The sequence below is a fragment of the Ceratotherium simum genome, chromosome 24 (assembly GCF_057802395.1).
Source record: "Ceratotherium simum simum isolate JZ-2026a chromosome 24, ASM5780239v1, whole genome shotgun sequence".
NCBI lineage: Eukaryota > Metazoa > Chordata > Mammalia > Perissodactyla > Rhinocerotidae > Ceratotherium > Ceratotherium simum.
The window spans coordinates 42566803-42579376 of record NC_141923.1 but is presented as its reverse complement, the minus strand read 5'-3'; the positions used below and the strand labels follow the sequence as shown (position 1 = coordinate 42579376).

The window sequence follows — 12574 nt, the reverse complement described above, 5'->3', positions numbered from 1 at the left end:
TGGAAGTGTAATCCAGTCCAGTTTCAAAGCTACTGCTGTAGCCTTTGTCCCCATCATCGGGCTTGTTCAGTCTGCAGATGAAATTCATGCAATGGCCAGAGGTATCAGAAACTGAGATATCAGTTACTGCCAACTTTTAAGGCACCGTGAGCAATAGTTACTTTGTCCTCTTTTTGTGACTACTCAAAGAATAGTTTTGAAATTATATTTCTTTTATCTTACTCGAGTGTATCTGCCTAGAAAGATTTGCTTAGAGAAAGTGTTTTTTTGAGGTAAAATACAGGACTGAAATTAAAAGCCACACCTTGAAACTGCCATCCCAAGGATTGGGATTCTGACACCAGTAAATAGGTGCTAACTACTTGATTGTCCAGTAGCAGCTACGTGTACCTGGCCCAGCGTCTTCTCCAAGGGGACAGGGAATGTCGATTATACCAAGGTGCTTTTTGAATGTGAAGCTAGAGAATAGCTGAAATTTTCCTCTTCGAGTCTGTTTGATCACACAAATGACTTGTAGCCACACAGATTTGCAAACATGCATGGAGATCCCAGACCACAAGGCCATCTTCTGAGGGACTCGATGCTCTGATGGCCGCCTGATTTTTTGGAGGTGTGGGTTTAGTCTGGCACAGATCTCCCGTCCACAGAAGCCCTGGGGCTCCGGTGCTGGCTTCCAGTCACGTGGTTGGTAAGACGCAGGACTGGCTGGAGTGGTTTCCGAATGGGTTTCCGATTCCTTGGGTTTCAGTTCTCTTCAGCTCGGATCAGTTACATTTTCTCAGAGTCACAAGCTGTCCCCAGCATGAGGGCTGGGCCTGGGACTGATGATGTGTGTTCGTTCTCTTCCGTCCTTTGAGTGTTGGGCTTCATTCTAACTCCTCATCTCGAGCAGTTCCTAGTTTTGGTCACGTCAATGAAACCCTTCTTCAAAAATATGTACTGTCTACTAGAATCTGAATAAACTAACTGAAAAAGTCTAGTTAACAACTGGCTGAACCTGTGGCCATTTTTTAAGACAACTTTCCCTCTCTTGTGAATTTCACCCAGCTGTATAGTCCAGCAATACCGTCCTTAGTGTGACAGGCCAAAGGTCCTTGGTCCTTGTGACAAACACAGTGCCCTTCCCAATGCTGTGGTGCCCCTGAAGGAAAACAGCATCACACCATGGTGTGGCTAAGTTCCCATTTAAATTCCCCTTGATCCATGGTTCATGTTACACCTTACTCAGACTTTAGCACTCTCAGTGAAAACCAGGTTGGGAAGACAACCCTAGTCAAGTGGACAGTCTGATGATTTAAAGAAAATTTCATCTATCTCAGTGTGTTCCATTGTCTAGATGCTCTGGAAGTCAGATGTGCTTATGGCTGTTGTGTGGATACATCTGGTGGTATATCACTTTTTTTTCTTTTTCTTTAGGACCAGGAAGAAAACAAGGGAGCAACAAGTTGGCCAGAATTCTACATCGATCAGCTCAATTCCATGGCTGCTGTGGGTATACTTTCTGTTCTACGACACACAGTTTAAAATGCAAGTCTAGTACAAAGCACACGGTTGCACAATAAATTCACTTAAGAACTACCAAATGTCATTATCTTTCCAAACTCCATTCCACATGCTCAATATTAGGGGGATAAAGGGGGTAGTGGTACTTGGCAAAGTGATTTTTTTCTAGTGTTTTAAATAAAGTGAGCACACACTAAAATATAAGTGACTTTAATGTTATAAGAGGAAATGTAATCTTAAATCTGGCTTATGTTCAACTTTAATTTGCAATTGCTCTTACCAGTCATTTGAGCTTTATTATGGCAGCACTATTCTAAAAGTTAATACCATTTAAAAACAGTACAATGAAACTATGGCTACACTCTTTTCTCTTTTTTACTGGGGACTTGCTTAGTTCCTGGGTTCTTGATTTCACAGGGCACCAAGGTACTCTTTTACTCATATAAATAAGAAAAAGGAGTTCATGGGATAAGTGGTTTAATGAAAAGGTATAATAATGATTATGCTGAGATGTCCTTGGGAAATCTGTGGCACATGGATTTTTGGTTCAGTAATTGCTTAAAATGCATTCTCAATGTCTAAATAGTATTCTGATAACACGGATGTGTCTGTGATGTCAGCGTTCCGAGCAGCTGGAGGAGCCCCTGTTGATCCCAGCTAAAACACGCAGCAGAAAACACGTCATCAACCTTTGAGCCTTAGTAGCTTAAATCCTGTGTGTTGATAAATCTTGGAGGTTGCCCACCGAGAACACAGTCTTGGCCTCAGTGGGCACACTCACGATTTTAAAAGTCAGTCTGTTACGTTCAATTCTGAGTTTATAATATCCAAGCATATTGTGATATGATAGCTTCCATAATACTTTTCTCTACCTCTTTCTTTCCTGACTTTCCCAGAGTCCTTATGGAGAATTACTTTCTTCTTATCACTTAAAGCAAACATTTTAGATTGTCTAATATTTTGCTGCTGCTGCTGCACAAGTTGAAAACTGGCTAGAATATGTGAGTCATTCACACTTTTGCTAAACTTTCAGGGACCTTCACTTTTAGTAACTTCCTCTTTTCTAGCTTTTTCTTTGAAGATGCTTCTTCTGCTGTCACACAATGAATAATAAACAGCCTGGTAAATGTGAACAGGGCTGTATAAATTATAGAAGAAATTGCATAAGCTTTTGCCCCAAGGGTTTCTAGTCTAAAAGCACAGCAGAAAGGAACAGAAAATAACCACCAAATCCTCCTTTAACAAGGCATGCTACACAACGACAGAGATGAGAAAAAGGTGATCTCAGCATTTGTATGAATATGTTAGCAGATGGGGAGGCTAGTGATGACCATCAGGGATTTTCTCTGCATCCGCCTAAGCAATAATAATTTAGAGCCATTTACATTTCCTGCATGTGAAGGTTATTTTCTGAATTCTTGGTCCTGGCTGTTAGGGGAAAAAAGCTGTTGGGCAGGCTGTCTCTTGTTCTGATTAAGTCAGCATTGTTTGATGTCTAACAAGGGAAGTTGCTTCTTTGTTAATGAATTCATGTCTATAAATGGAGGACTACTAAACCCTATGGATTTTTTCTTTCTTCAAATTTTGGGGCAGTTAGGTTATTTTGTCCTTTAGTGACTTAATCCAGGCCTTGTCTGGAGTCGACCTGGCACATTTCCTGCACTGGAGAGTCCATGATGTGCCAGTATGTGGCCCTTCTTCAAGAGCCTCCTTTCTCCTTCGTCCAGCTCCTTGGACAACCCTTTGCTGCTTTCATGAGATGTCTATATTTTAATTATATTTGCTTCCTAATCCAAAGTCCTTTCCAAGAGTATCTCAAGGCTATTAAGTTGTCAGTCACTTTGCTATTCTTTGTGTGTTAAACACCTAACAAAGCTTTCTAATGCTCCTTTAAGGACGGAGCTAGCAATTTCCAGGGTTGAAGGTAAAAGGCATTAACAGTTCATCAATTAAGGAGGCCTCAGAACTCCTGCAAAAGGGAAGGAACGAGGAGGCCTGATGAGACCAGAGACCCTATGCTAAGTTTTCTGTTTTTTCACCCTGTTTGTTACCTCTACCTCCTCCCACAGTTCTGGTTCATCTCTGAGAACTGCGTTGGAGAATTCTCAACAACGCACAGCAGAAATCCCGAGACGTTGTCCCTGGGCACTGGAAAGGCACACAATTCCTCCAAATCCTTTCATGGCCTGGCAGCTAGACTCTTTGGCTCTCCACTTAGGGGAATTGTTGAAGGGGCATTTATTCACATTGTCATCAGCCACTATCTTCAGCATCAGTAGCGACTACTGCTATTGAATGGGCATCATGTGACGGGCAGTAGAACAGGCACTTTCTGTGTTGGTTTAAATCCTTACAAGCACCCTATGCTATAAGTGCTATTTACAGATAAGGAGTCTGAGACAGAGAAAGGTTACCTTGCCCAAAGTCATCTAATTAGGAAGGAGTAGTGCTGAATTTAAACCCATCAGTCTGAGCTCAAAGAAGCCTTTCCAATTTGCCTCTGATTAACTCGGTTTTTAAAACCCTTTGGCATGTAAAAGGATAATCCCACCCCACCCCCAGCTGCCAACAAGGCATCTGTTTTCTTTAATGCCTCGAGAGTCTAATAAACAGCCCAGGTTGAGAACTGCAGCGCTTACTGGCCCTGAAGCCTTTTGTGGAACAAGTTCAGTTACTTTATGTAAGCTTCATAACAAGAGTGCTTTGTTCTTTAAAGGACCCCTGAGTGATCTGTTGGCTTTTAAGGAGTGAAAAACAGTATAATAAAAAGAGTGCAGCCCAGCAGATTCGAGAAGGACCTGGGCTTGCTTTCTATGTGGCTTCTCTGTGCACTCTCAAGGAGGAAGGATGTAAGGTGAAGTTCAGTGTGCTCAGTGGCCTGTCTTATTAAGGTCACCCAAGGAAATGTTTCAAGCAGGAGCTTAGTTCCAGACTCCCAGCCAGGAATGATCTCTGTGCCTCGTTTGTGCAGCTCTCTTGGACCTGTGTGTTCCAATGTATACCTTAGCCGCTTGACTGGAAGACCCTCTGCTGGGACGCGCTTTTTCCTTTCCCCACTTCTCATGTGAGCAGGGCTTTACTAAGTGTGTAAAGCACCCACAGAGGCTGCCACAGGCCCATCCCGTATATGCCATGGTTGGCATAGCAGCCCTCTTCAGAAGTGTAGGTTTAGCCCCTTTTTCTACCAAAAGTTGCAAATTAAGCCTGCTTCCTAAATGGGAAGCTGGAAAACTTGAGACTTTATATAAATTATTTTATTTTGAAAAGTCACAGTAGAATATCAGGTTCATTCACATGTCCTCAGTTTTCTCAATACAATAAATGCGATCTGAGATTCAAACCTAATTGTATCACATACAGAAAGGAGCATATTGTCTTCTGTTTTGAGAGGAAGAAAATGCTCCTTATATTGGGAAAGGAAATTACAATTTGGTTTTCTTGACATTTCATAAATCTCCCAGCTCTACTAGGGAGAGATGTAGTATAGTCTGCCCTAATTCACTCCTCTCTAGGATTATTAAAAGGGTAAATCTATGCATCTTTATTTAGTATTAGTGAACCACAATAAGAAATGTGTGTCATCTAATTTGGGGATAGTTTTGTGTAGTAAAACTTAGAAACAATAAGTGATATTCATAAAAGGCTTGATTCTGAGCTACAGATTCAAACCGATTGCTTAAGAGTCTAAATGAGTTCAGCTGTGCCAGAGGAGATTAAACGTACTTGGCTGGGTTTGTGCTGAATTTCCCAGGGGATGGGTTTCACGGAGCCGTGAAGAAATTCGTTGGCTATTTCTGCACACAGCTTCTTCCCCTACCATCCTCTGGTGACAGCTGTCCAGGCACATCACCAGCAAGACAACAGCTTTAGCAGAAATAATAACAAGTTTAAAGAACAAGACTTTACTGATTTTTATTTTAGTTGCCATTAAGTGATACTGATGTATTTGTTTGCTTTGGGCTTTACCCTCCTAATTGTGAAGTCAAATTTAGGCTTTAGTTAACATTTGGTTACTTAATGCTGATACTATTGACTTGAAAAAATTAAGTAAAGTTACCCCTGGATGATTTGTGGTCCTGAAAGAATGGGAGAGACTGGATCATTGAGACACATGGATAAGACTTTTTTTTTCCCAATACCCTAGCCTGTTTGCCAACCATGCATTTTTATCAGAATTGGTAATGGGTAAGCAGGCTGAGGCTAGATAAGCATGTGTTCAGAGTAGGAGGAAGGCAAGGGACCAGCGGTTCCATGGGTGAGTGGAGCACCTAGGGCCATATGACTTGGGGATACTTTTAGTACAACTAGATGATCAGGGGGTGAAAGGAATGGAAAAGACTTTTTAACACATCTGTAAAGATTACTAGCATTCATGACTTTGTAACATCAACTGAGAGCTGCTTCCTCAGAGCCTTGTTCTTCACAGTGAAGTCCACAGACCTGCAGCATCAGCATCGCACAGAAACTAGTAAGAAATGCAGCATCTTAGGCTTCGCCCCAGACATCCCTCATCAGAACCCGCATTTTCACCAGACCCCCAGGTGATTCATGTCCACTTGAAAGTTTGAGAAGCACTGCTGTAGCAGATCCCTGAGTAGGGAGAGTGTACACACAAGTGCATGTATTCCGTATCCTGGTTTTCAAATGATGTCGAATCATTTCTAAAACTTAGGCATTTACTCTAAAGGAGTTGTCCATCTTAGTATCAGGTCCAACTTAATTTTTTCTCTTTAAAAAAAATCTGATGTAACAAAAAGTGTTAAAGTTACACGTTTCAGCGTGAGGAATGGGAGAGAGAGCTGCCCACCTCTGTTTGATAGTGTGGTAATGTTATTAACTTGAATTGCTAGAATGTTGTATTTAACTACAGATCCAGTCTTCTTTCTATCAAGTATAAATAGTAATATCTTCATCAAAGTGTAGTTGAAGAATAGTTACACAAACATTTGGACAACTTAATCTCTAGTAAGTTTTCTAAACATTTCCTTAAAGCTTTATTTAAAATTTGAAAGAACTAGCTTATAGTAGAGAAAACAAATCTGTGGAATTCTTGGTGCTTCTGCTCTATATTTTGGCTTGTAAATATTAGTCATAGATTTGTTGATTGATTATTTGTATTAAAAGTGACAGTAGCATGTAATCTGTGGGCTTGTCTTGCTTGTGCCATAATTAAAACATAGAGTTTGAAGAAGTAACTTCAGTTTTCTTTGCATAGAGAAAATCTCTGCTGGCTTTAGAGAAAGAAGAGGAAGAAGAGAGAAGTAAAACTATAGAGAGTTTGAAGACGGCACTGAGGACAAAACCGATGAGGTAATTTTTCCACTGTTAGCGTATGCTACTTGTCTTCTTTTTCTTCTTCTCTTCTCTTCTGTCCTTTCTTCCCCCCTTCTTTTCTTTCTTCCTTTCTTCTTTTTTCTGCCAAAAAAGTAGCCAAATTTTCGAGGAAGTCTTAAATTAAAAGCATGCAATTGAGCCATGGATGAAATACTTTAATCACTGAACATTCGTTAAATTGATTGTCTTCAATTAAAAGATATGCAGGCGGCCATTAAGGTGGCTAAAATAAAAAAGACAGAGACTAACAAGTATTGGTGAGGATGTGGAGAAATTGCAGCCCTCATTCGTTGTTGGTGGGAATGTAAAATGGTGCAGCCACTTTGGAAAACAGTTGAGCAGTTCCTCAGAATGTTAAACATAGTGTTGCCAAATGACCTAACAACTCTATTGCTTGATATACAGCCAAGGGAAATGAAAACATGTCTCCTGAAAAACTTGTGCGTGAATGTTCATATCAACATTATTCATAATAACCAAAAAGTGTTATCAGCCCAAGTTCTATCAACTGATGAATGGATAAATAAAATGTGATATATCAAATGGAATATTATTCAGCCATGAAAAAGAATAGAGTACTGATACATGCTATAACATTGATGAGCCTTGAAAATATTTATGCAAAGTGAAAGAAGCCAGATACAAAGGAGCACATATTGTATGATTCCATTTATATGAAATATCCAGAAAAGGCCATTCCACAGAGACAGGAAGAACAGTGGTTGCCTGGGGTTAGAGAGAGGAAGAAATGGTCTTTTGGGGGTGATTAAAGTGTTCTAAAAATCACATAGTGGCAGTGGCTACACAAGTCTGTGAATATGTTAAAAATCACTGAATTATACATTTGAAAGTGTGGACTTTTTGGCATGTGAGTTATGTCTTAATAAAACTGTTATAAAGGAAAAGATGGCAGTCAGCTTCCACGGTGTGCCTCCCACACCTTCATTTCCCATTAATGCCTCTGAGGTTTGGTAGGATGTTGGGGTACTTACAGGTATAGTTCATTAGGACAGGTGCTATGAATGAAGCCAACCGGTTTAACCAGCTTGGCTATATCTGGGTCATGGGGTTGGGTGAAATGGTTGGTCCCTGCTTTATTTGACTATAAAATGCTAACTGAGAAAAATCTACTGATGTAAAAAAAAATCCTATGCAGTTGTGTGACAGAGGTTTTCTAGCCTATCCTAATAGATCAATGTTTCCCTCTGTGTGTGTGTGTTCCCTCTGTATGTGTTCTGCATTCTCAGATGTTAATGGGTATTCAAGGCTAAATAAGTTTGGAAATTTCTGGAGTAGTCAGATAAACAGGTTGTATTACTTCTGAACTTTTCAGAGGCTTAACATGCAGATGTGCATTGTGAATTATTCTCATTGATTGACTTTATGGTAAATAAGTGCTATAAATATCAATAAAACTAATGTACAGTAATAAAGTATTGCTTTTATTTATTTTATATATTGAGATTCCATGTAGTATGTCATACAAAAGAAGGGATTTCTACACCACCTTAGGGATATAGACGATCATTTGTTTGATGAGCATGCTCTTTGACTTTCATTGATACGGGGCCTACCTGGGTGGGTGGTCAGTACACAAAAGTGCACGGGGGCTGGATGTTACCGTAACACAGGATCAGCAGATGACTTGAACCTAAGACATATTCTGAGTGTCTTCTTGTTCCTGATTTTCTGTGGTCATATGGCCTATTAATTGGTTGGTTGTATCAGTTGAGATCTGTTTACCTCAAATGGAGATTTTTTTCATGCTTGTGGCTGACCATTGGGTCTGTGCCAAGGAAGAGGCCAGGAATTAAGGAGGCTTCATCCATGTAAGCCTTTTAGTATTTTAGGAACTATATCTTTCTTTCTCCAGCCCCCTCAAACTCTTGCATTAAGGGCTATTACAAAATTCCAATGAGACTTAAGTCTGATACTTTTTAACCTTCTCCTCGTGACAGGTTTGTAAACAGATTCATCGAGTTGGATGGCCTGTCATGTATTCTCAACTTTCTAAAGACCATGGACTACGAGACCGCAGAGTCTCGAATACATACCTCTCTCATTGGATGTATAAAGGCGCTAATGAACAACTCTCAAGGTCGGGCTCACGTCCTGGCTCATTCTGAGAGCATTAATGTAATTGCTCAGAGTCTGAGCACAGAGAACGTTAAAACAAAGGTGGCCGTGCTGGAAATCTTGGGCGCCGTGTGCCTGGTTCCTGGGGGCCACAGGAAGGGTCTGCAGGCCATGCTGCACTACCAGAAGTATGCCAGCGAAAGAACTCGCTTTCAGGTGGGCCCTCCCCCCCTGCTCTCCATTCACCCTCCCCCCCTGCTCTCCATCCACCCTCCCCCCCTGCTCTCCATCCACCCTCCTCACAGGGCCCTTCCTACCGGAGGGAGAGCCCAGCCTGAGCTCCCCCGGTGATGGCTCACACTGTGACTTCAACATTGCCTTCCTCTTAGGTTCTAGTACCAGAGAGTAGAATGTACTTTCCATACCTCATCAATCTGGGGTTTAGGACTTAACGAACTTAAAAATGTGGCCCTGCTTGCTACACGTTATAGAGCACACGTCTTTTGAATCCACTAAATACTAAATGGAGCGTCTCTGAAAATTTTACAGGTTGCCATTCGTGATTTAGGATTATATGAACAGTGAGATTATGTCACCGTATTTATACTCAAAGATAAAAAAGCAAGCCAAGTTAATGAAGCACAATCTTTTGTACTTTGTATACATTTATATATGAACATATATGAGATAAGAATTTTGAAAGTAGAGTTTTTAGAACTAATCTTAAGAAAACATGGTGGCTTTCTATAGACCCATATAATTCTGACTACATATAAGATTTAAAAAATTAACTTCTCAGTATAAGAAAACTAATAAAATGAGTGTATGGTTAATAATGACTCAGCCCTTTGTTCTTATATCTGTATCCTTGGTAGACACTAATCAATGACTTGGATAGAAGCACAGGGCGGTATCGAGATGAAGTGAGTCTCAAGACAGCCATCATGTCCTTCATTAACGCAGTGCTCAGCCAAGGCGCGGGAGAGGTAAGAATCTTCTGGACCACAATTTAAATCATATTATTAAATAATAATAATAAGAAGAAAAGATTACTGACTGTGGAGTCTAAAAAGCATAAATATGTATTTTATCACCCTTGTACTTTCAGGAAAGTTTGGACTTTAGACTTCATCTTCGCTATGAATTTCTGATGTTAGGAATTCAACCTGTAATAGATAAATTAAGGGAACATGAAAATTCAACCCTAGATAGGTAAGTCAGACTGTTCTGATCTGAGATGGATCATGCCTTTTCCATGTGTGTAGTGCCAGCCTGTGAACGCCTTGTGACTGTCTGTAACATCAGCAGCCTGCCCCAGAACGTACTCCAGCTAACGATGTTTCTGTGGTCAGACTTTGTAAAGGAAAGAAGCGGCACCGTGCCAAGAGAACTTAGTGTGTGTTTTGGCATTAGATCTGAATCCATATCCGAGTCCTGACTCTTACTTGCTATGTATTCTGGTCAAGTTACACAGTTTTTCTGAACCTTACTGTTTTTGTACCTGCAAGAAATAGTGATGATGATAACGACAGCTATCTTCAGGTCTGTTATGAAAATTGACTATAAAACATGTGGAATCCCTTGGCACCTTTGATAGCCATTCTGTGATTGTTAATTTCCACCTTCCTGTTCATTTGCTCTTGTTTGCAATCATTTTACTACTTCTAACATATTCCCTAGCTCTCAGATCTTTCCTTCTACTACTCTTCTCCCTCATTCATGCACTCCAGGATGCTCTTCTCCTTGATATTCTGTGACTATGTCTAAGTACTCTTGCCTCAGGGCCTTTGCACTTGCTATTTCCTCAGCATTCGCAGATCTTCCCACAGATGTCCAAATTGCTTGTTTTCTTGTTCCCTGCAGAGAGATCTTTTCCAACCACTGTGTGCATATTACTCACCTCACCTCCCATCATTCTGTATACCCTTTACCCTCGTGTATTTGTCTTTATAGAACTTATCATCCCCAGTGTCTGAAATACATAGTAGGGGCTCAAATGTTTGAATGAGAAAGTGAACAGCATGGACATTTCTTTTGTGATCTTGAATTCAGCGACCAGTCAAGTGTAGGTATGTGGGCTTGTTTTTCCGAAAAGTAAAGGGAGTCTGAGAGCAGGATCTGGACTTGATTGACTTTGCATTTGGTAAACATTTATTAATTATCTACTATATACTAGGCATCTTAGGCCTTTAAATTTGTCTCTTACTGTAATCTCATTTCAGTCAGATGATGTCTTTTTTCTTAGAAAGAGCATAGTTAAGCAAAGGCATTCAAATTTTCTTGTCTTACTTCTTTTAAAGATTTCTCTGAAAGTTTAGGAATAGGCCTTAGTATTAATGTCCTGATTCCTGTATGCCTCTGTTTATAGAATGTTCTACTTTTAATAGCTTTTCCTTAATTGTCTTTCAGGCACTTAGATTTTTTTGAAATGCTCCGAAATGAAGATGAATTAGAATTTGCCAAAAGATTTGAACTGGTATGTATGCTTACAATTACTCTGATTTGACTCATCAGCTCATTTCCTTGTGTAGTGTGTGTTGTAGAGATGACGTAGACCAGTGTAACCTAGGAGCTAAATTGAAGTGCTGTTTTGCTACCTAAATGGCAAGATTAGCTTCTCTTTGCCTTCGATTTGCTTACCTTGCGTTGCAGGAATTGAGGAACTTGGATGTTGGACTTAGATTTCTTTTCCATGTGAAATAGGTTCATATAGACACAAAAAGTGCAACGCAGATGTTTGAGCTGACCAGGAAGAGGCTGACCCATAGTGAAGCTTACCCTCACTTCATGTCCATCCTGCACCACTGCCTCCAAATGCCTTGTGAGTGTGTTTGTGACTTACGCATGTGTTTCTTAATGTTCAGACGTCATTGACAGGGCTGTGTCTTCTGAACAGTGCTGATTAGGTTGGCTGTACACCAGGGATTCGAAACCTTGGTTTTGTGACAGCCCGATGTGTCTCTACACAGCTTAAGGGATATTGTGAAGTTCTCAAAATGAAATGAATTATAACTTACTGTGATTTTAAAATAAATATACGCCTTACAACACATTTAGAAAGGAATAGAAAGTGCCTCTCAATCAAGTAAATGATCATTGCATGTCAGAATTCCAGAGAATTTGGGAAGCGTTGGTGCAGATGTTGTAAACATCTCTCTGGTTCTATGGCTCTGGTGGGTGACCACTGTTGAAAAATATTTGTCCTAGTTTAGAAACAACTTGAAGAATTTTTCCACCCTTCTTTTCTTTTCTAGACAAGAGAAATGGCAACAGTGTTCAGTACTGGCTACTCCTGGATAGAATTATACAGCAAATAGTTATCCAGAATGACAAAGGACAGGACCCTGACTCCACACCTTTGGAAAACTTTAATATTAAGAATGTCGTACGAATGTGAGTTTCTTCTTATTTTGTTGCCCGTGAGATAATAGTGACAATGTAAGACATTTTCTCCTACTTCAAAATAGCAACTGGGAGAACTGAAATGTTCTAGAAGTAAATATGAGTTCCGTACTGTAAACACATGTAATATTTCTAAGTGACACCTGAGTATAAGTGGGTTTTGGTATGCTGAGGATCTTCTCTGCAGTAGACTATTTTTGTACCTAGAGAGCATACATTTAGCAGTGGGTCTTTTATGTTTTTTGTAATGAATGCTTCT

General features: G+C 40.2%; 1 protein-coding gene across 5 annotated transcripts in view; it reads left to right on the top strand.

Annotated features, from left to right (window-relative positions):
* DAAM1 (dishevelled associated activator of morphogenesis 1) overlaps positions 1-12574 on the top strand; it is a 160580-nt gene that overhangs the window by 107713 nt on the left and 40293 nt on the right. For all 5 annotated transcript variants that reach the window (XM_004426204.3, XM_087448432.1, XM_014784275.2 and 2 more), the window contains 8 exons: positions 1417-1488; positions 6719-6813; positions 8796-9129; positions 9789-9899; positions 10022-10125; positions 11323-11389; positions 11617-11734; positions 12168-12306. In XM_004426204.3, the coding sequence (XP_004426261.1) occupies positions 1417-1488; positions 6719-6813; positions 8796-9129; positions 9789-9899; positions 10022-10125; positions 11323-11389; positions 11617-11734; positions 12168-12306 (1040 nt within the window). The remainder of the gene's footprint in view (positions 1-1416; positions 1489-6718; positions 6814-8795; positions 9130-9788; positions 9900-10021; positions 10126-11322; positions 11390-11616; positions 11735-12167; positions 12307-12574) is intronic.